This window comes from Taudactylus pleione, unplaced genomic scaffold, assembly GCF_031769625.1.
Source record: "Taudactylus pleione unplaced genomic scaffold, aTauple2 ptg000040l, whole genome shotgun sequence".
NCBI lineage: Eukaryota > Metazoa > Chordata > Amphibia > Anura > Myobatrachidae > Taudactylus > Taudactylus pleione.
Window position 1 is genome coordinate 21,305,905 of NW_028284442.1, and position 24,561 is coordinate 21,330,465.

A 24,561-nucleotide genomic window follows, 5' to 3' on the forward strand; every position below is an offset into this window, starting at 1 on the left:
CCAAAGTAGGAGGCCAAATCTCTAACGTGAGATATGTAGGATAGTTGTTCCCTTGAAACATCAGAGGGAAATGTCTCTTCTAGGGCCTTTGCCCAACTCTCAATGGCTTTTCCCACCCAGACAATAGCCCTAGCAGGATGAGTAGTAGCTACTGTAAGCTTATATGGATTTATGACAAGCTTCTATACGCCTACCTGTAGTCTCCGTCAATGAGGTTGCAGTATGGATGGGTAAGATGGCATTCTTAACCAGACGTGTTACATGAGAATCCACTTTTGGGGGAATTTCCCATTTAGTACAATCAGTAGCTGGAAAAAGGTAAAAAGGAACTTAAACGTTTTGGAATTTGAAACCTTTTACCGGGCACATTCCATGCTTCACTCATGTGATCAGATAGCTGATCAGACTGAGGGAACACTGGTAAAACTAACTATTGCTTTTTAAAATGTGGTTGTTTTTTTTTTCTTAGGAGCGGATTGATCCTCTTCTATTTGTAAATTAGATTTTTACAGCTATTACAAGAGCAGATATATTAAATTTAGAGGGTGGCTCCTCATCTCCTGAGACCGAGTCAGAGTGAGAGGTCTGCGTCTTCTGCCTCCCCAGATGATATATCAGACTGGGAAGATAAAACAGCACGTTTAGTAGGTAAAGGCTTTTCCTTTTGCAGCATTTGCTGAAACTGTAGAGGTATTAGCCAAACTCTGTACTGAGGTAGAGAATACGTCTACCCATGCCGGATTTGCAGGGAGTACCTACTGTGGCCATCCCACAGGGGGGCTACCATGGGGACTGCAAAGTGGACCACAATCATTGTCAGTACCTGAGAAAAGGCAGCCCAAGGTGGGTCCTGAGGAGGAGACACCGAGGCAGAGGTAAAACTTGCAAAAAAGACACCGAGGCAGAGGTGCCTGAGTCTGTGCAACATTTTGTACAAAGACCATCCTGAATGAGATCCTCTAGGGCTAAGGGCCTGATTCAAATCCGGTCACAAGGCTGCGTTCGCACGCAGCCATCCATAGCCAAAGTATGCAAATCCCACGATCGCTAGTAAGACATTAGCTGGCCCACTAGGTTTTGCCGTGCGATAGCAATATGAAATTAGACGCCCACCAGCCTGACACAAGATGCCCACTTTCCCTTAGTAACAGACATCATCTCTAAAAAGTGTATTTAACAATCGTTAACATCGGCTGACATCGGACCCATTTTACACCATTTACCTGCAATACTTTACTTATGGCCATTAAAAACCTTCTATACTGTCCGGCTATATTTTTTGCCACCTTTTTTTTTTTTTTTTTTTTAGCAGGGGTTCAGGATAACTTTCCCACATTGCAGATTTAAATCTTTAACGCACGACATCCGCAACTTACCATTTCAAATTAAATTGCAAGTGTATTGGGAGAATACTTAATGAAAAGCTCTCGCTAAATGCACGCAATGTTAACCTGCGAGCACCAGGCATATTAGTGTTTCTTATAGAAGGCATTCATAAGTCAGGGAATCATACACAGATTTGTATCAAGAGGGTGCTCATTTAAGTTTCTACTAGACTTATCTTTCAGTGAAATATCTTTCAGTGAAATGCAGTTTTATTCACGATACAGATGCTTGTACCAACTAAGGCTTCACTGCGGTTTTTGGTGGTGGCTCACTTTGAATCAAGTGGGACATAAGTACTAGAGGTGGCACCACAATACAGCTCTAATGAGATTGGACACCTGCTTTTAGCCAGCAAAATCAGTGGTGATAATTGTGGAAAGGTGTTTATCAGTTAAGACTGTGTTCAACAATTGCTATCTTTAGGAGTATTGGCCAACACACATATATACACCCGCCTCCATTAGCCATAACCATTAAAACCACCTGCCATTTTATGTAGGTCTTCCTTGTGCTACAAAAACCGCTCAATACGATTGATCTTCTGCAGGAGGTGCTGGAAAAACAAGTCCAAGCCATGGAGATCCCACCTTGCAACTTAAAGGACTTAAAAGATCTGCTGCTAACGTGCCAGATGTCACAGGACAGCTTCAGAGGTCTTGTGGAGTCCACGTCTCAATGGGTCAGAGCTGTTTTGGTGGCACATGGTGACCTACAGTATATTAGGCAGGTGGTTTTAATGTTATGGCTGATTCGTGTATATCTGTGGTTCTCAAACTCCGCCCTCAGAACCCCACACAGGTCACATTTTCCAGGTCACCGAGCAGGTGCACAGGTGTATTCATTACTGGCTGACACATTTTAAAAGATCCACAGGTGTAGCTAATTATTTCACTTGTGATTCTGTCAGGAGACCTGGAAAACATGCACTGTTTATGGTCCTGAGGACTGAGTTTGAGAACCTATGGTGTATACACAATATAAATATTCTAAAATAGTTTTTAATAAAGAACCAATTTTACAGTAAATATAGCATACAATTAAGTATGTGTTATTAAACATATTTACAAAGGCAAGAGCAGGGAATAATTTCTACTAGTTCAAGTGTACTTTCAAGAGTTTCAATATTTACCTGAGCTTGGAGCCATGTGATTAGAGTTTCTCTTATTAGTTGTTGTTGAAGTGCTGTAAGTTCAGAATACCTGTAGCAAAATACAAATCATTGCTTATATTGCACACAATTAAAAAAAAAAAAAAAAAAATTATATATATATATATATAATTTTTATTCTCAGAAAATTCAGCACTCACATTTATGTGGGCTGCAGGCTTAAATGCATTGATCGATCCATGAACCAAAACCCCATTATTTATTTATAAATTATTGTGAGTAATTTAACAATGGTGAGTGCTGAGTTTTCTGATTTTATTTGAGCAATGTGGTCAAAAGCCACTTGCACCCCATGACTGGGAATGGCAAGTGCAGGTCTGCACCCCAAATCGGGGGTGAGAGAGAGACAGACAGAGACAGACAGAGACAGACAGAGACAGACAGAGACAGACAGAGACAGACAGAGACAGACAGAGACAGACAGAGACAGACAGAGACAGACAGAGACAGACAGAGACAGACAGAGACAGACAGAGACAGACAGAGAGAGACAGAGAGAGACAGAGAGAGACAGAGAGATTATGTTTTTTTAAAACAGAGGAGGTACCGGCGCCAACTTATATGCTCAGCAGAGGAATTCTATAACCACAGTATGTAATACGCTTTCCCGAATGCAACAGGGTGTCAGGCCTTTAGGTGTAAATTTACTAGGTTTTGAGCGACTAACTTATATCTTGTGACAAAAGTGCAACTGTGCAAAAACGAATAGGATAAAATGTAACCAAATATTTAAGATATTATCAATTTAATATAGTATTTAAAAACATATCAGAACAAACACAAATAAATGCTTATACACATCTTAATCCTGATCATAGGATTTGGCCAAATAGTTCATATACAGGCATGTTTGTGCAAATATTGTATATAAAAGTGCAATGGTGGTGCTGATAATCAATAAAAAAAACGGTTTAATGGGTATTCCTTTACCATTGTAAGACTGAGCACAGCAACAAGACACACTGCCACAAGTTATACTGCATCAGCAATGCTAAGGTTTCAAAGCAGACTGGGGTTTGGAGATGTGCTGTTCAAGCTCATCTGAAGAAACAAAGAAAAAGGGAAACTTTGAGGATCGTAGACGCAGTGGTTGGCCAAGCATCAAATGAAAGACATGCTTACTTCCCTTCGAATCAGAAGATGTCCAACAGTGCCATCAGCTCAGAACTGGCAGAAACCAGTGGGACCCAGGTACACCCATCTACTGTTCGGAGAAGTCTGGCCCGAAGAGGTCTTTATGGAAGAAGCGAGGTCAATAAGCCATACCTTTGACGTGGATACAAGGCCACTCAACTACGCACAAAAAAATACGAAATGGGGTGCAGAAAAATTACAGCTGGTGCTCTGGACTGATGAGTCGAAATTTTGACTATTTGGCTGTAACAGAAAGTAATTTGTCTGCCGAAGGGCTTAAAATAATAAGCGTCTGCAGGCAAGTGAAACATGGTGGTGGTTCCTTGCAAGTTTGGGTCTGCATTTCAGCAAACTGAGCTGGGGGATTTGGTTAGGATTAATGGTGTCCTCAATGCTTAGAAATACAGGCAGGTACTTATCTATCATGAAATATCAGGGAGATGGCTTGATTGGCTCCAAATTTATTCTGCAGCAGGACAACGACACCAAACATACACCCAATGTCATTAAGAACTATCTTCAGCACAAAGAACAAGGAGGAGTCCTGGAAGCGATGATATGGCCTCCACAAAGCCCCGAACTCAACATCAATCGAGACTGTCTGGGATTAGATGAGGAGACAGAAGAATTTGAGCAAGCCTACATCCACAGAACATCTGTGGTTAGTTCTCAAAGATGTTTGGAACAAACTCCTTGCCAATTTCCTTCAAAAACTGTGCAAGTGTACCTAGAAGAATTGATGCCGTTTTGAAGACAAAGGGTGGTCACACCAAAAATTGATTTAAGATTTCTCTTCTGTTCATTCACTTCGGGTTTTCTTGGGAGCAGGGATGGGTTTCGCGTCACCTACTCCAGGAAAGGACTTCCCTATTTAGCTGGAGCATGTATTGTTACCAGTGCTCATGAAGGCAGTAAGTCTGCAGGCGATAGGCTTGTGAAAACTAGCGTTAGGGAGCCCGTGCCAAGCAAGGTGAACAACAGTACCTGTGGCAGCAGTGTTCGTGAAGATACCAACAACTTGTCTACTGTAAGCGGTTGTGAGAAAAATAAAAAGACCACTCTACCTTGCAAATCTGCCGGTGTCTGTGCTCTTTCCAGCTAGAGTGCATAATATATGTATTACACACACACACACACACACACACACAGTCAGGTGCATAAATATTGGGACATTGACAGAATTTTCATATTTTGGCCACTATTCACCACAATGGCTTTGAAATGAAACAAACAATATGTGCTTTAACTGCAGACTTTCAGATTTAATTTGAGGGTAATTACATTAAAATCAGCTGAACGGTGTATGAATTACAATGGTTTCTATATCTTTTTAAGGGGCCAAAAGTAATGGGTCTATCAACTCAAAAGCTATTTCATGGATAGGTGTGGGCTATTCCCTCATTATTTCATTATCAATTAAGCAGGTAAAAGGTCTGGAGTTGATTCTAGGTGTGACATTTGTATTTGGAATCAGTTGCTGTCGACTCTCAATATGAGATCCAAAGAGCTGTCACTATCAGTGAAGAAAGCCATCGTTAGGCTGAAAAATCAAAACAAACCCATCAGAGAGCTAGCAAAAACATTAGGTGTTGCCAAATCAACGGTTTGGAACATTCTTAAAAAGAAGAACGCACCGGAGAGCTCAGCAACACCAAAAGACCTGAAGACCATGGAATACAACTGTGGTGGATGACAGAAGAATTATTTCCCTGGTGAAGAAAAACCCCTTCACAACAGTTGGCCAAATCAAGAACACTCTCCAGGAGGTAGGTGTATATGTGTCAAAGTCAACAATCAAGAGAAGACTTCACAAGAGTGAATATAGAGGGTTCACCACAAGATGTAAACCATTGGTGAGCCACAAAAACAGGAAGACCAGATTAGAGTTTGCCAAACAACATCTAAAAAAGCCATTACAGTTCTGGAACAACATCCTATGGACAGATGAGTCAAAGATCAACTTGTACCAGAGTGATGGGAAGAGAAGAGTATGGAGAAGAAAAGGAACTGCTCATGATCCAAAACATACCACCTCATCAGTGAAGCATGGTGGTGGTAGTGTCATGGCGTGGGCATGTATGCCTGCCAATGGAACTGGTTCACTTGTATTTATTGATTATGTGACTGCTGACAAAAGCAGCAGAATGAATTCTGAAGTGTTTCGGGCAATATTATATGCTCATATTCAGTCAAATGCTTCAGAACTCATTGGACGACGCTTCACAGTGCAGATGGACAATGACCCGAAGCATACTGCAAAAGCAACCATAGTGTTTTTTTAAGGCTAAAAAGTGGAATGTTATGCAATGGCCAAGTCAATCCCCTGACCTGAATCCGATTGAGCATGCATTTCACTTGATGAAGACAAAACTGAAGGGAAAATGCCCCAAGAACAAGCAGGAACTGAAGACATTTGCAGTAGAGGCCTGGCAGAGCATCACCAGGGATGAAACCCAGCGACTGGTGATGTCTATGCGTTCCAGACTTCAGGCTGTAATTGCCTGCAAAGGATTTGCAACAAAGTATTAAAAACTGAAAGTTAGATTTAGGATTGTTTAGTTTGTCCCATTACTTTTGGCCCCTTAAAAAGTGGGAGGCACATATAGAAACCGTTGTAATTCCTACACCGTTCACCTGATTTGGATGTAATTACCCTCAAATTAAATCTGAAAGTCTGCAGTTAAAGCACATCTTGTTTGTTTCATTTCAAAGCCACTGTGGTGGTGAATAGAGGCCAAAATATGAAAATTCTGTCAATGTCCCAATATTTATGCACCTGACTGTGTGTGTGTACCTTTTTGTCAGATGTTACTATGGTATACTGAAGTAAAATTACAAGCATTTCACAAGTGTCAAAGGCTTTTATTGACAATTACGTTAAGTTTATGCAAAGAGTCAATATTTGCAGTGTTGACACTTCTTTTTCAAGACCTCTGCAATTCACCCTGGCATGCTGTCAATCAATTTCTGGGCCACATACTGACTGATGGCCGCCCATTCTTGCCTAATCAATGCTTGAAGTTTGTCAGAATTTGTGGGTTTTTGCCTGTCCACTGCCTCTTGAGGATTGACCACAAGTTCTCAATGGGATTAAGGTCTGGGGAGTTTCCTGGCCATGGACCCAAAATTTCGATGTTTAGTTCCCCAAGCCATATAGTTATCACTTCTGCCTTATGGCAAGGTGCTCCATCATGCTGGAAAGGGCATTGTTCGTCAAACTGTTCTTGGATGGTTGGGAGAAGTTGCTCTTGGAGGATGTTTTGGTACCATTCTTTATTCATGGCCGTGTTCTTAAGCAAAATTGTGAGTGAGCCCACTACCTTTGCTGAGAAGCAACCCCACACATGAATGGTCTCAGGATGCTTTACTGTTGGCATGACACAGGACTGATGGTAGCGCTCTCCTTTCCTTCTGCGGACAAGCATTTTTCCAGATGCCCCACACAACCTGAAAGGGTATTCAGAGAAAATAACTTTACCCCAGTCCTCAGCAGTCCAATCCCTGTACCCTTTGAAGAACATCAGTCTGTCCCTGATGTTTTTCCTTGAGAGAAGTGGCTCCTTTGCTGCACTTCTTGACACCAGGCCATCCTCCAAAAGTCTTCGTCCTGTGTCATGCTAACATGCACAGTATGGGATAGGCGCATGCGCAGATTCCCGATAATCAGTAATCTGCATGATCCCTGTCACTGTGTCTGCAGCTGAATCACCCCCTAAAATCACTCTGCAGTCCAACATATGGATCGCCAGAACGTATCTTATAAAAAAAATAAAAGTAGCTGGCCTTAACTTCAGGGGCCAAGGTAAATTTGGCAAATAAGCAGCCCCCATTAGAAACCGGAGGACAGCAGCAGTCTCCTGTACATTCATTCAGGAAATATTTGCAGGTACCAACCTAAAATGGGTGTTATCCCCCAAACATTTATAAATAGGACTCTTAAAGTGCAATCTATTCAATCAGAGATAGAAAAACAAAACAAGCCTAAACTAACCAAATTACCAACAGTATAAGGGGGATACATACGTAAGGTCAATGTCATCAGCATGATATCGATGGGACAATGCTGACACTGTTGTAAAGCCATTTAAAGCATTGTCTGCATTATAACTTTAAACTTGATTTACGCTCATATTTAGAGTTAAAATGCTGACACCTTTACAATGCTTTAAAATAGCTTTACAACAGTGTCTGCATTTTCCTGTCGATGATATGCTATCCACATATTTACGGTCAAAAGCATGATCACTAACAAAGTAACTACCTTCCTCTATAAGCTATATGTATTGGTCTTGCTAGCTGCCACTAACTAACTGATCCCTAGTAGTGTGGTTTGAAATAGGTCACATTTTCTATATTTAAAAATGTGTTCTGTATATTTACTGGTCCCATTATCAATCATCATAGGGATAGATATTATAAATATGGAAAAAGCACTCTGAATGTAACTAGATTTTGATGGCACATTGATAGCCCCTGCTATAAGGCCTTTTGGGTGTGGTTTACAAATCAGCATTAAAAACTTTGTCTCTACACCTAGGAGGGTGCATTTTAACTGCAATTGAATGGTGTTTGAAGCATAAAGGGTCCTACACGGAGAAGTTACAAGCTTACAGTTTTCAATGTAAATATGACTACTACCTGCTTTCATTATGCTAGATACCTACAGATTTGTAGTTTTAAGGACAAGCACCAAAAATAACTATTTATTTTGTATCCATATAGTGCATTTATATTTTCATATATCTGGAAACATCATATGGAATTTGCCAAGTGAGGGCTCACTTTCTGATAATCAAGATTCGTGATTACCAGTATACTGAGAGCAGACACAAATTTATGCCAAGCCACAAGGAAGAAAGTTTTACAAAATGCTAAACTTATCTACCTTCATGGCTAATTTATGAATATTTTGGGTCTCTTGTGTTCCTTAACGGAAAAAAAAAACAAAATAAACAAAACCACAACTTCAGATATGAAATAAACAGGCAAAAACTTTCATATTTAGCACTGTGGATTTACTCAAACAAACTACATCACAGACAGCACATACTTGAATTTAATTTGGTGTTCCAGAACTTGAAAGCAGAAGAATTTGACATGATCGTCACTGAAACAGAACAAACAAACAGTTACGCATTTGTAACATTCAGCAATCCTTACAAACAAGTAAAACAAATATGTTTAAACACCATTTTAAGCCCCTGCCATCATAAATATTTAATAAGCCGGACACTAAAATATTTGTGTTGTGTCCTTACGCATTTTGACCAAACCCATATATGGGGACTAATGTTAGATGATCTTATATAGTTAAATTTGCTGTTTATGCAAAGCACATGTGACTATAATGAAATAAAATATTGATATGCCAATATTAAGTTCTCCAGAAAGACACTCGGTAAAACAGCATTGAAGTCCAAACAGGGTTTAGTGTAGTTTGTTTTATTTGAAGAGGAAAAACAAAATTGCTCTGACATAAAAGATACTAATAAGTACCGTATATACTCGAGTATAAGCCGAGTTTTTCAGCACAAAAGATGTGCTGAAAAAGTACCCCCTCGGCTTATACTCGAGTCAAGTGTAGCGCTGACCGGACGGAGTTCGGTCAGCGCTACACACTGCCAAACACATAGCCGCCGGAGCCGGCAGTTATGTGTTTGCTGTAATCAGCAGCCGCTGAGAGTCTGTCAGACTCTCAGCGGCTGCTCCCACTGCGGGAGCCATCTTCCGGCTCCCGCAGTGGGTGATGGGAGACACGTCGTCATGACGACGTCTCTCCCATGCAAAGCGGCCGGAGGAGCGGACAGCGGCGGGCCCAGGAGCGGACAGATGCGTTTATTTTTTTTGTTGCAGTGTTTATTTTTTTATTGTTATCACGTCTCTCTCTACTAGGGGGGGGGGGGAGACTACAGGGGGCACTACCAGGGGGCGATGACTGCAGGGGGCACTACCAGGGGGCGATGACTACAGGGGGCACTACCAAGGGGTGATTACTACAGGGGGCACTACCAGGGGGCGATTACTACAGGGGGCATTAAAGGGGGGAATACCACTGGGGGAACTACCAGGGGGGGGATTACTACAGGGGGCACTACCAGGGGGGATTACTACAGGGAGCATTACTACAGGGGGCACTACCAGGGGGGATTACTACAGGGGGGGATTACTACAGGGGGCACTAAAAGGGGGGATTACTACAGGGGGCACTAAAAAGCGGGATTACTACTGGGGGTACTACCAGGGGGGGGGGATTACTACTGGGGGCACAACCAGGGGGAATTACTACTGGGGGCACTACCAGCTGTTGCCATTTCCCACACTAGGCTTATACTCGAGTCAGTAAGTTTTCCCAGTTTTTTGGGGTAAAAGTAGGTACCTCGGCTTATATTCGGGTCGACTTATACTCGAGTATATACGGTAGGTGTTAAAAAAGCACAGCAAAAGAATAAAGAAGGTACTGGACCTGTGTGAATCTGTTAAATTAGAGGCACCTCTGCAGCAGAATATGCCAGCCTCAAAAATACACAGAAGAAGCAAAATACTGCGCTGGTGTGTCCGTCAAAAACAACAATCAACTGCACCAATAATAGACATCACACATTTATTCAAAATGATCATAATCAGATAAGCACAAACACTAGACAGTGACAATAAGGCTAAACCTCAACAGTACCTATTGTATATTGAATAGCTTTTAAGATGTAACAATAATAGCTCAATAGAGTAATAAGTATTATATAGAGCACAAATGTACCCGATGGGGATTTAGATGGCAACACTGTCCCATGCACAAATGAATGTCAATACACGGATTATAGGTAAACCGTGATAAATGAAAGAAAATCCAGAACTTGATATATAAATAATTTGTTTATAGGCACTGATCGTAAACAGTCATAGCCTGCAAGTGTGGTTTGGAAGAAAAAGGGCAGTTGGATAATGTCCGATGACACCCACTCAGATTGATTAAACCCACTTGGGGATAGTTGGACAGAGACCCCGCACAGATGTCAGCCAAAGTTTAAATTCATAAAGATTAATTTACTGTAAAAAAAAGACAGATAGGATACTGTGTCCAGACATTACAAGGTAATGGCAGATCTTTCAAAACAATTTTCCACTCTCCGGATGAGAATTTTTTTTTTTTTTTTTTTAAAGTATTACCTTACTGGGTTTTCAGTATGCCTACCAATCAAAAGTTCATAAAACCAGCCACACAGAACCGACAAGTTTCGACCCTGAGGGTCTTTGTCAAGGTAAATCACCTTACCTTGACAAAGACCCTCAGGGTCGAAACACGTCAAAAATGGTTTTGAAGATCTGCTATTACCTTGTAATTTCTGGACACAGTATCCTGTCTTTTTTACAATAAATTAATCTTTATTAATTTAAACTTTGGCGGACATCAATTTTTCTCTAAAAACGGGGGATAGATATACACAAGAAAAGAAACCTTGATGTGAAAGTATCATCTTTCTTTTACGCGAGTACGGTACGCACACATATAAAGAAACCTTGATATATTTAATCGCATCTATTGCAGAGTGAGTGGGGTACGCCCACTATTACTACTTTCTCCAATCATCCCTACTTCACTCGTGGGGGGTTGAAAGGCACGCACAGAGGAGAATTCTTCCTTGAAGGACATATTATTCACACTCTAACGAGATCTTTTTAGTGTGGAATACAGTGGACTCTTCTTCTGACTTACGATTTGTTACCCATCATACATACACATTGTTTTTTTCTGTTTTGTTTTTTCTCCTTTATGGTTCTCACTATGGAGGGATTTTGAGGAGAACGAGAACTACAACCATTGCCGATGTTCTTAGTGGTATATATTTTTACATTTAAATCTCTGGTTGAAGTGTTTTATTCATAGTACCTAGCGCTGCCCTCTGGGTTCCAATTTGTGTGTTCAGCAAGGTGCTTATACTTGGAGACATTTTAAAATATGCGTGCGTTGCATTCTGCAGATTACAAATACATCTTGAATGATTGCTATCAAAGATTAAAGGTGGGCATTATGATAAACATTTTTATATGATGCAGACAATTTATTGCACAAGCATTGTTTGCTAAAAACACAAATTCTAATTTGAACACTTTCTGGTTTGTTTGAAATGCAATGTGTATTGCTATAAATGGAACATGTATACAAGCCGAATGAAATAAGGAGGCGACACTTACAGTGCATCCGGAAAGTATTCACGGAGCTTCACTTTTTCCACATTTTGTTATGTTACAGCCTTATTCCAAAATGAAATAAATTTTTGTCCTCAAAATTCTACACACAATACCCCATAATGACAATGTGTAAAAAGTTTGCGATTTTTGCAAATTTAATTTAAAAAAAGAATTCACAGCCTTTGGTCAATACTTTGTTGATGCTCCTTTGGCAGCAATTACAGCCTCAAGTCTTTTTGAATATGATGCCACAAGCTTGGCACACCTATCTTTGGGCAGTTTCGCCCATTCCTCTTTGCAGCACCTCTCAAGCTACATCAGGTTGGATGGGAAGTGTCAGGCATTTTCAGATCTCTCCGGAGATGTTCAATCGGATTCAAGTCTGGGCTCTGGTTGGGCCACTCAAGGACATTCACTGAGTTGTCCTGAAGCCACTCCTTTGATATGTTGGCTGTGTGCTTAGGGTCGTTGTCCTACTGAAAGATGAGCCATCTCCCCAGTCTGAGGTCAAGAGTGCTCTGGAGCAGGTTTTCATCCAGGTTGTCTCTGTACATTGCTGCATTCATCTTTCCCGCTATCCTGACTAGTCGCCCTGTTCATGCTGCTGAAAAACATCCCCACAGCATGATGCTGCCACCACCATGCTTCACTGTAGGGATGGTATTGGCCTGGTGATGAGCAGTGCCTGCTTTCCTCCAAACATAATGCCTGGCATTCACGCCAAAGAGTTCAATCTTCGTCCCATCAGACTAGATAATTTTTTTTCTCATGGTTCGAGAGACCTTCAGGTGCATTTTGGCAAACTCCAGGCGGTCTGCCATGTGCTTTTTACTAAGGAGTGGCTTCCGTCTGGCCACTCTAATATACAGGCCCGATTGGTGGATTGCTGCAGAGATGGTTGTCATTTTGGAAGGTTCTCCTCTCTCCACAGAGGAATACTGTAGCTCTGACAGAGTGACCATCAGGTTTTTGGTCACCTCCCCGACTAGGGCCCTTCTCCCCCGATCGCTCAGTTTAGACGGCCGGCCAACTCTAGGAAGAGTCCTAGCTAATCCGAACTTCTTCCATTAACAGATGATGGAGGCCACTATGCTCATTGGGACCTTCAAAGCAGCAGATATTTTTCTGTACCCTTCCCCAGATTTGTGCTTCAAGACGATCCTGTCTCAGAGATCTACAGACAATTCCTTTTACTTCATGCTTGGTTTGTGCTCTGACATGCACTGTCAAGTGTGGGACTTTATATAGACAGGTATAGGCCTTTCAAAATCATGTCCAAACAACTGAATTTAACACAGGTAGACTCCAATTAAGCTGTAGGAACATCTCAAGGATGAGCAGTGAAAACAGGATGCACCTGAGCTAAATTTTGAGCTTCATGGCAAAGGCTGTAAATACTTATGTACATGTGATCTCTTAAGGTGCGTACACCCGGGACGATTATTTGCACGATTTGTGGTTAACGACAATTCATTCAAAAAAATCGTTCAGTATTTGCCCCAAAACGATGAACCAAAACTACAAATGTGCGCTCCCGTTTGTAGTTTTCGTTCATCGCCCAAACTGGCCATACAACCTGACGATTTTGTCAGGTTGTACATGTTCGGGGATGAGGAGGGGGCCCTGCACTGAACTAAATCGATCTTAATTTCGTACAGTGTTTGTGCTCAGTGTCGTTAACGAAACTGAGCACAAACTGCTGAGGAGACACAGGACGATGTTCGTTCAGGGCACACATCGTCCCATGTGTACGCACCTTTAGTTTTTTTTTTGTTTTTTTTTTATTAAATTTGCAAACATCTCAAAAAAACTTTTTACATGTTGTTATTATGGGGTATTGTGTGTAGAATTTTGAGGACAAAAATTAATTTATTCAATTTTGGAATAAGGCTGTAACATAAAATGTGGAAAAAAAATTAAGCGCTTTGAATACTTTCCAGATGCACTGTATACCCCTTTCAGACATACAGCAAAAACCTGGGTTTTTGGTTGTGAACGTGCATCAACCCGGGTCCATGACCCTGCTTTATACCAGGGTTTTTCCCGGGTGCAACCCAGTTAGCCTCTAGTGTGAATGCATCATTGGCTGTTCCATGCACCTGCTGAAGACATCAACTGCAGTCACCCAGACTGGGGAGAAAACAAATTAAAGTGTATTATTTTTTGCTTAACCTTTTGTATCTGAAAATTTTGTCTTTGTATAGACCGCAACTTTCTAGAGGCTATATTCATAATTATCTTATATTGTAATGTAAACATTTATTGGTTGCAATTAAAAAAACATTGAAAACAAACTTTTTGGTATTTACTCTAAAAATGCTAATATTTATATTATGTCATTACTGTGAACAAAAAAAAAAAATATGTATCCCCTTTAAATCCATACCAAAATCCATGGCAGACCCAGGTTTAGTGTGAACGTATCTGACCCTGGAATTTCCCGGGTCTCAGGTGTAGTGTGAAAGGGGGACTCAAGCAAAAACCAGGTTTTTGCTGAGGTGAAAAACCAGGGAAATTCCTGGGTCGTATGTCTGAAAGTGGTATAAGGGGGTATTCAATTGCCAATTGCCGTGCCGGAGCTAATCCATTAGCTGGATTACACCGCATGCCTGAGTCCTCGCAGTTGGACTGAACCTTCGCAGCTAAAGTCCTTGGGGGAAGAGAAAAAAAAAAAAAATCAGGTTTGCGCACGGGAAATAAACAAACAGGGATTTTTGCCGCCAATTAGTCGTGGGGTAAAACCTGTTGCTAATTGAATATCCCCCTTACAAATGAACCATGGAGATAGCTGAGAAGGGACTGATTCCTGGAACTTAGAACATTTAAGCTAAGCAGACAGAGCTTTTAAACAAAAGCACCACAACTAGAATTTAACCAAAACAAACATATTGACACAAATTTATTTCATTTTACACATCCCTGTACAATTCAGAAAAACTACCATTATGCTTTTCTTCAAAAATGTGATTAATTTTTAAAGGTTTTGAATTTATTGAACCCAAGTAAAATGTACAGACATAAGACTCACCAAAGAAAGCAGCTCACTCTCTTGGCCAGTGCTTACATGTTTAGGATGCCATTGAACAGTGTTGCATTATAACTGTGACGTTTACAGTATAAAAGGCCCCCAATACGGTGCGATATAGCAGCAGATTCAACGGATTGGTACGATATCGCTGCTATAGCGTACTGTGTATGGGCATGATATCGGCCAGCGCGAGCTCCTGTGGGATCGTACAACGCTCCTCCAGATCTTACATGCTGCACATAAGATCTGGTGATGCGATGTACAATCCCAAGCAGCGCTACACCTTTTACACCTCCTTTTTCCTGTATCACATTTTCCCACACCTTTTTTTTTTTTACTCCAGTATTTTGTCTGTCTCTCTTTCTTTGCTCCTTTGTAGTACCACATCCACCATTATGTGTTCTCTCTCTTCTAAGGTGTATTTGTGTTTTATAAAAATCAGTGATCACGCTGAGCAAAAAAAAAAAAGTGTGTCCCAGGGACCCCTCACTTTAAACATTTGGGGTCCTACTCCACAGTTTCTGGGTCCCAACATAATTTATGCTTTTGAGCTCACCCTATGCCATCAGACCATCCCACATGCCCCACTATGAAAAGTCATACTCATATTTTCAGTTAAGTACAGATGATTATTATAAATACATTTCCTTGATCTTAAAAAGCAGACAGGTGTAGGCAGAGAGGAGGCTAAGGGCAGGCTGTAGCGGGACCAGTTAAAAAGCTTGGACAGTGCTGTGGGACAGGGAGCAGTTGGGGTAGAACTGGGGGTTGAGGTAGTCAGCATCTAGGGTAGAGCTGGGGATTCAGGCAGGGAAAGGGTAGAAGGGGGTAAGGGCAGGCAGTGCTGGGTTTAGAGAACAGAGAACCCATTTGCAAAGTTAGTGACAGGTAGTCAGCTTTTTGGGTAGATAACGGGGTGGTTAGAAATTGCAGGCGTGTCTGACAGTTTAAACAGTTACATGGGCGGCCATAAATTAGCAGTTACCATCTCCTACGCAGCATGCGAGCCCTCTGCGTGTCTGTAAAGAAGCTACATTAGAGACAGGTCAGACCTTCCACAAGGGCTGCATAGCTGGTCAATGTTACCAATATTTACGCTGGTAAGTGACGCCGGACGCATATGAGAATGCAGCAGTGGGTGTCCCTAAACTTGGGTAAGCTTTGGAACTGTCAGCATGTTTTCGCAGCTGTGGTCCATGCGAAATCGCAACTGGCAATCGCATAAGTGTATTATCTCTGAATCAGGCTTTATAACCATTCCAATATGAGCACATTCACATTGACTAAACTGGGTCCACACAATTGATACGGCCACTGATATTAGTATAGGTTAGGCTTAAAAACTAATGCACCAATGTCCACTAGTGGTGAAAATTTACTGCTAATGAATACCCACTGTTGGTTAGTGAAAGCTGCATGCAGTAAGAAAGAAAATGTAATCATAAAATAACATAGAATTGAACTGCGAGATGTTTGCTCTCACCCTCACTAGACTCACAGGTTAGCTGTCCTAGTAGTACTCCCAGCTGCTTAACCCTTCAGAGCCCAGAATCAATGCAGGGCAGACTGTGTTCCAGGCTTCCAGCCTCTGTACTAAAGGCTGAGACAGCAGCGTGTGTGCTGTGATTAAGTGGTGACCCGGCCACAGTATATTAGAATTGTTTAGCTATCCAGCCCGTGTAAACACTGACAGCGTTATCATACTAAATGGAGCCGCTGGTGAGGTCATGGGTGGGTGAATCCCACAATATCACCGGAGAGGCTGTGTGCTGACTAGCCGCGCTGGATGTGTGCACGCTGACAGCCTGGTGCCTCTCAGCTGGAAAGTAAAGCAGCTGGTGATGAGACTTTGAGAACCGGGAACAAGAACAGTAAAACTCCGGTTCAGAGCAAAGATCCACGTGCTGCCGCTGGTCACACTGTAGATGGAGTAAGACAGACAACACTGGGGGAGGGGCTAGAGGATTATTCTTGGTTAATTGGGAGCCGCTCAGGGCAGGCAGCGATTGGCTGGGGACTCACTGAGGATTGCCACACGTCAGGTGAGTCCCAGCAAGTCATACAGGACCCGTTCATTTTTAAAAACTGTGTACCTCACTCCTTGCAGCGCATAAAAGAAGCGCTATAGCGCGTATCTTGCAAATTACTTTTTAGTTTAATAAGTTTAGATTTTTATTTTTCTGTTTGTTTTATCAGTTTTTCTTCTGTTCAGGCTGTGTGTATTTCTTTGCTGATGTACCAAGGTTTTGATTTGATTTTTATTTCTCTTCACCACTGCCTTACTCCAATACACCCCACTTCCTCTACCAGCCCATGGTGTTTATTGCTTTATTGGACTCAACTATTCTAGTTTTCATTCTAGCAGCCTGCACCTGTCAAAACACATGCAGTTCCTCTTTCCTGCCTGAAGTGTTGCTCTCTGCTCTGGTGCTATCATACTCAGCTGATACAATAAACTTCTGAAATACAGACCAGATTGTGCTAGAAGCACCAGAGCAGAGTGACACTACAGGCAGGAAAGAGGAACTGCACATGTTTTGACAGGTACAGGGTGCTAGAATTAAGACTATAGTCCATTTTACTTCCCATGTCTATAATAACATCAATGTTTCTTTACTAAATCTCTGTCTCTGCTTGTTGCCACTAATCAATGCACTGTGGCAACATTTCAAGTGTGTTATACTGCCAGTGTTTACACACACACACACAACACATCATTTGGCATGTGCGCCGCAGATAGGGAAGTTTGCTGGTTCTGTATGGGTACTTTTAAACAGGTAAAGAATTTAATTTGTGTCCAGAAAGGTGGGTGGGAGGCTTTGGTAAAAGTTGGCAAGGCTGGGGCCGATAGCAGAAGCAGTCTGTCCCCAGTGGGAGCATTAATCGGGAGGGGGAAGAGGGAGCACACGCACACTTCCGTCTGTCTCTCATTGTGCATGTCAGGGACAGACATTTTAGCACATCAATCAATGGATTTTCTGTTTGATCCACTAACTAAATTAATTTATTATATTAGATCATAAAAACGAAGTTGTATCATACAATTAGGGAAAAAACAGTTATATACTTATCCAATTATCTGAAATACCCTCTGTCCCAATTAGTTGGTATAATTGTCATTCTACTGTATAGTTAATTTCGACAATTGAATCCCCCTTTCCAAGAGAACATATAGAGTGCATCCTCACCTATATATACGTTGGGCTAGTGCTTCAGCACAGACCTGCCATGCATCACGTGATACTTTTAATTGTTCAAAATAAGCCAATGCCTGAAATGAAACCAAATAGATTGTAGATATAAAGAACACATACCTATATTGTATAACAAAAGCTCTGCATAGAGAAGAGAAAAGGACAATAAAATATGGCTAGATTACAACAGAAAACATAAGACAGACCTTCAGTTGATGCAAGATTTAAGACAACACAGAAAGGGAAATGTAAAAAAAACAAAAAAAAAACAAAAACATTTAATAGGTATTATTAAAGCTGTGTGTAAGAGCTCTTAATACACTAAAAAAAAAACCTACTCGTTCTCTGTAGTCAGCATTGGCATTTGGGTTAAGTCCAAGCAAGGCTTGTTCATCCATGTCTGGCTCTATACTTCAAGCTCCCTATTTCTCTCAATAGGTTTGCCCCTTTCTGGAACAGCAGAATCAACCAACATCTGCCAAAGAATGAAAAAGCAAAGTTAGGAGAAACATGGCATTTGCAAACACAATAGTGCTGCTTGTCTCTGCAAAACAAGTGAGAGAAAAAAAAATACAAGGCTTGAAACATCGTGTACTGTATTCAAGTAGTTTCGCACCCGATATACATTTCGCATGCCATACTTTTCGCCAACTTATCGTGCACGCCCCTGCCATTTGTCGTATTCAATTCCAAAGGATGCGTCCAGCGAACTCAAACAGGCTAAAAGTGCTGTCAAAAATGGGGAATTTCAGCCTGACACCCCCCAAAACATGCACTAACATAGGTGTTCAATGTAGATGTCCCTGATTAGCCCTATAGAAGCTATTTGGGGTACTTAAGTGCTATCAATTGCTTCTAAATAGCATCTTTGCACAAGTGGTGAAGAATTGCATTTAGCAGTATTTTTTTCAAGAAAATAAGTAGTCCTGTCAAATTTGGGGAGCTTGAAAATGGGTGCAAGCATGGTTTAAATTTGCAAAAGTTAGGTTTTAAATGACGACAAAAACACAACCTTTAGAATGCATCTGCAATCAAACACCTCCCCCATACTTGCAGGACCCCCAAAAATCAATTTCTCCACCCCCTTCTGCTTTACCCAGCCTGTTCTCATATGCTGCAGCCGCTGTGTGAGGGGACCCAGAGCCTCCTGCAATGCAGCAATTCTGCAAACAAAGGTAAGTGTCTGAGCGGGCTCTGTACTTGTTCATGTCACGTGGCTGAGGGGGGGTATATACTTTACCTGTGGGGTGAGGAGGCTTGAGGGATGTAATTTATCAGGATCGGTGTAAACAGATTATCTGGGGGGGGTCATGTTGGTTTAATGAGGTATAGTAATGTGACAAAGACAGGTGTAATGTATCTGGGGGCAGATGTATTAAAGCAGCACTTAACGTGCCGCTATAACGCTTCCTGCTTCGCCTCTTTACCGAAGCGAAGCAGGAAGCACTACCGATGAGATGTATGAACAGCTCATTGGCCGGATAGGGGGAGCGTTAACTACCCGCTAGAGACCACAGCGCATCAGCCTAGTGCTGATGTGCTGTGTGTCAGTCCCAGACAGCTCCACTGATCATGCGCGGTATCTCGCAAGTATCACAAGATCCCCGCATGCAGCCTGGAGCTGGCAGCCACCGCAGCAGGGACAGCGCTGTCCCTGCTATGGGGATAGGGCAGCGCCAGGCTGTAGCTATCAATAGAGACAGCTACAGCGGGCCGAACAGTCAGGCGATCTGACCGTTCATACATGGCCCAGGCTATCAGCGCTGCCATCTTGTAGATAGCCGTGCCGATAATGACAGGGTCGCAATAAGCCCCTGTCATTTACTGCCAAACCCCCGATCATACATCGGGTAGAAGCGGCATCAGTGCACATGTATACTTATATTATCTGGTAGGGAAGGTAGGTTGGGGTGTGTAGTAATGTATCTCCAGGGGTTGTATACTAATATTATTGGGGTTGAGGGGTGTAGTATTGTATCTGGGAGTTGTGTAGTAATATTTTGAAGTTTCAGTCCATCTGCACTTTTAGCAAGATTGTTCTTAATACAAGTCTGGATGGACTGAAATGATGGACACAGACATTGTCATTTGAAGTCTTACATGATAGTACCCGTGACATTGCCGTTTCTCCAGTACTGTATTGATATTTGTATGTCCATGAGGGCACCAGGGCAGCTGCCTATTCTATCGGTCCTGGGCCCCACAGTTTCTGATGGCAGCCCTAGGTGCGGGAGCGCATAACCTAATTTTATTTATATATATATATATATATATATATATATATATATACACACACACACATTCCTAAGGGTATGTGTGGTAGCATTTGGGGAGCTCGAAAAGCATATATTATGGTGGGACCAGTAAATTGTCAGGTAGGACCCCATGTTTTTTAAAGTGTCATTTTTTAAAGTAACATTTTGTCACTCACCGCGATCACTGGTTACTCACTTATAGGGGGTAATCCAATTAGCCGCGAGGGGTGCGAATTGGATTCGTTATGCCATTGCCACGGCATTCAAACGCCGCCAACAGCACAGCATCTCACACCCCTGTTTTAGGCTGAATTCGCTCAATTTTGTACGCAGCCCTACGGGGCTGCAGACAGCTTAGGGTGAATTCAGGCTGCCATCAAGAGAGGTCATTGCACATAATTGGATCAGGCCCACAGTATTTCACAATGGAACACGATAATTTGGTGCTCTTTATAAACTTGAAAGTGTTCCAACAACAGCAAGTGTCTCAGCCCTAAACTTGTTCACTTACGGTGAATATTAAATGGGTTCAAGTTTTCATTTTTTTCAACTGCGAACTCAGGTATATGTGCCAGTGCTCCCGTTCTAAGACATCAAGTGTCAGAGTACCATTGGTCTGATGTTTCCCAAAACTCCAATTGCTGATAAAATGTGAGGCATATCTGGAGATTGTAATACTATCAGGAGCACCAACCCATAGAATGGGCACCTCTGATTAACATTTAGGGAACACCACCACTAACCTACACCAAAAGTTTCAGGGCAGTGGGAAGGACCCCTGTGAGAAACTTGAAAGACAGGCATCAGAGCCACTTCATGGCTTACATGTGTATTTACCTACATTGTTACTATTCAGCAGCTTGCACACATCCACAGTAATTACATAACCATAGGATGAGCAACCTCAGTACCATCAGCAAGTAAATTAGAATTCAATGTATAGGAACAATCTTACAAAGACAATAGTTAGACAGACTAGAAACCTCTGACCTTAAACCTATTGTACTGTGGTAAAAAAAAAAAAAAAAAAACAACAACTTAGAACTTATTCTTCCATATTATTGAAAGTTACTGTCGGATCATTTAGAATTATGCAACCAGGCTAATAACACAGCACCCAGCAGCCTGTCAGTGCATTAGGAGCCCGGTGCCGATAGTGACTCTGCAGCACATGATGCAATAGGCTGAGGTGAGCTGTACACTGCGATGACTGGATGTGCCGGGCAGTTTGGACTTAGGGAGACCCGCACATGATGCCGCTACTCTACACTAACGCAGCTACTACTACGGGCATTACGGGTGATCTCTCTGAGTGACTGCACACAAAGGACACGTGTGAAGCCACGGGTCATGTGTGTGTGTGTTGACAGGGAGACGCATGCTATCAGCCCTGATTCCTGTGTGACACGTTGCTGCTGGCCGGGCAGGGGGCTGGTGCAGCTATTCCAGGCCAGAGCCATCCATGTGCCGGTATCCCGGACTCCTCGCCGGCTGCATGGGACCACATGGCGCACAGACGCTACTGATACAGGTCAGCCTGGTTCCTGTCTCACCTTCCACGTCGGTCACTGCTCCATACGGCGGAAGTGGCAGCTCCGCCTTCCAGCCGCCACACCGGCCGGCGTGCTCTACGTGCTCCCCGAACCGACTCACGTGATGTCACAGCGCCCCAGCAGTTCACTGACTCCGGCAATAACACGTCCCGCCCGCCTGCACGCTCCAGGGGCGTGTCACACTGACGCACCGATGCCGCGCACGCTGCCTGCAATGCCGTTACTGGCTGCTGAACGAGACGGCGTGAGTCACGGGATCTGCGGTGCCCTCTAGTGGCAGCTCCGGGCTAGTGCACGCTTGTGGTTGTGTAGTGGTGTCACAGACTGGAGCTAATACCCAGTCTGTCACATCAGACAAACTCATTTTCTGTCACAGTGTGACCCCGTAATATAGGATATCATGTGTTTGCCAAACTCTGAATTATAATTGTTGTTATTCATGTTTTGGCAAACAAATTATATATGGAGGGCTCCTGCAGTTTTTCACTTAGGGGTCCCCACAGTCCTTAACCACTTAACTGACAAATATTTTTTCCAAAAAACGCTCAGAAATTTTGTCCATGCGCAAGTTGATGGCTGTGTGGAATATGCGAAAGCGGTTGCTTAAAATACCAAAAGTGTTCTCCACAATCCGCCGTGCTCTGGCTAGCTGGTAATTATAGATCCTCTTATCTTTGGTCAGGCCCCTTTGTGCATACGGCTTCATCAACTGTTCGTGTAGTGCAAACGCCTCGTCAGCCACAAACACTAAGTTAAGGCCATGCTTCGTTTCCGCTGTTGGCAATTTCAGGGTATTGGATGTAAGTCTCTCATAGAAGTGAGTTTTATTAAAGAACCCACCATTCGAAGCACGGCCATTTTTCCCGACATCCACAAAGATTAACTCATAGTTGCCATTCACCACCGCCATGAGTCAATACTAACAAAGCTTATAAAAAGATCCGCTATTGACAGGTGGGGTTATGCGGATATGCTTCCCATCGATCGCTCCCCCGCAGTTTGGGAAATTCCACCTCCAATCAAATTCCTCAGCAATGGTTTGCCACTCCTCCACCGTTGACTAGAAAAAAAAAGAGAAATAAAAAATATTAAAGTATTAATAAAGCTTTATTTTTCTCTCCACCAAGAGTCTGCTACACGTGACCTGGACCTGAGCTCTAGCCCCCAAATGCCTGCCATAAGCGAAAGCTAAGCCGAATGCAGTCAGCCTCCTTCCAAAAGAAGATTTTATCGATGCAAGACCCAAAGTGTTCAGTCACAGTCACCGGGACTACTGCAACAAGTGGAGCAGGCCCTCCAAAAACCCCCAGACATGTTTGACAATCTGGGCACCCATATTGCAAGTAGTTTCCATGCAATGGATCCGGATCAGCAGATCCACGCTGAGCGGATCATATATGACATTGTCATAAGGGGAAAAAACAGAAAATTAGGTAGTACGACAAGGCTTACTGATGAGCCTCTGCCCCAGCCAACTATACAGCATGTTCAGATGATTGGGCCCTCCACATCACATTCCAACTAGCCAACTAACTACCATCCCACTACACTGACGGGTCCAACCCCAACCCACCCTACTCCCCAACCCACTTACCCCTCCACATCCTCAGAGGCTCTCTATAGAGCCATGCTGGAGGTGGACGAGGAGTCACCTCAATTTTTAAATTTTTGAACACTTAATTTTGATTATTAGACTTGATCCTAAAAATATCAACACGTTTTATCTCTCCCAATAGCTACTCTATGATATATGGTGGCGACGACGCAGATTGGACATGGTCACTAAACAGATGGCGTAAGTACAGATTGTTGGATGCCGAGGCCACAATCTGTACTTGTGCCATGTGTTTCGTGGCCTATTCAATCCGCTGTCTGAACCACCGTATACCATAGAGCAGCATAGTTATTGGGACAGATAAAACTTGTTGATAATGCAGATTTATGTGTGTATGTTTTATTATTCCTGAAAATTATAATTTATTCAAAAACCGATTTATTTATGTTGTCTGAAGTATCACCAAGTTTTACCTCTCCCAATAGCTACTCTATGGTGTACAGTGGTGATGACAAAGATTGGACACAGTCACTAAACACATGGCGTAAGGACAGATTGTTGGATGCCGGGGCCACAATCTGTACTTGTGCCATGTGTTTCTTGGCATATTCAATCCGCCATCTGAACGTATACCATAGAGCAGCATAGCTATTGGGACAGATAAAACTTGTTTATAACGCACTTTTTATACTACCATTATAAGCCATATTGGTTAATACAGTAAGAAAATGCAGATATGTTGGTAGCATTTAATTTCAAATATGCAGGCATAAAGGTCGCCACGTTACATATATACAGGGAACGGGATTGAAATGCCGGCGGCTGTTTAGCCGGTTCAAATCCCGACAACGGATGCCCAACAGGATTAATATACCGACAGGGACAGGTAAGTACCCTAACCTCCCATGTCCCGCCCTAACCCTCCCTTAGCGGTGAATTGGTATGTTATACCGCCGGACCTAAGTCCGGCGGATGAAATACCGATGCCGGAAGGCCAGCAGATGGAGATATCGACAGGTGTGCCTAGACCTAACCCCCCCTCCCCGCACCCTAAACCTAACACTCCCGGTGGGGTGCCTAACCCTAACCTCCCCCCCGGGG

At 42.6% G+C, this 24,561-nt stretch overlaps 1 protein-coding gene across 1 annotated transcript in view; it reads right to left on the reverse strand.

Annotated features, from left to right (window-relative positions):
• The window catches only part of XPOT (exportin for tRNA), a 121,464-nt gene extending 99,441 nt beyond the window's left edge, over positions 1–22,023 (reverse strand). The window contains exons 1-5 of the mRNA XM_088454649.1: positions 21,906–22,023; positions 18,436–18,572; positions 18,092–18,174; positions 8,739–8,795; positions 2,516–2,585 (exon numbers count right to left, since the gene is read on the reverse strand). Of these exons, the coding sequence (XP_088310775.1) occupies positions 2,516–2,585; positions 8,739–8,795; positions 18,092–18,174; positions 18,436–18,495 (270 nt within the window). The 5' untranslated portion in view covers positions 18,496–18,572; positions 21,906–22,023. The remainder of the gene's footprint in view (positions 1–2,515; positions 2,586–8,738; positions 8,796–18,091; positions 18,175–18,435; positions 18,573–21,905) is intronic.
• Positions 22,024–24,561: the final 2,538 nt, after the last annotated feature.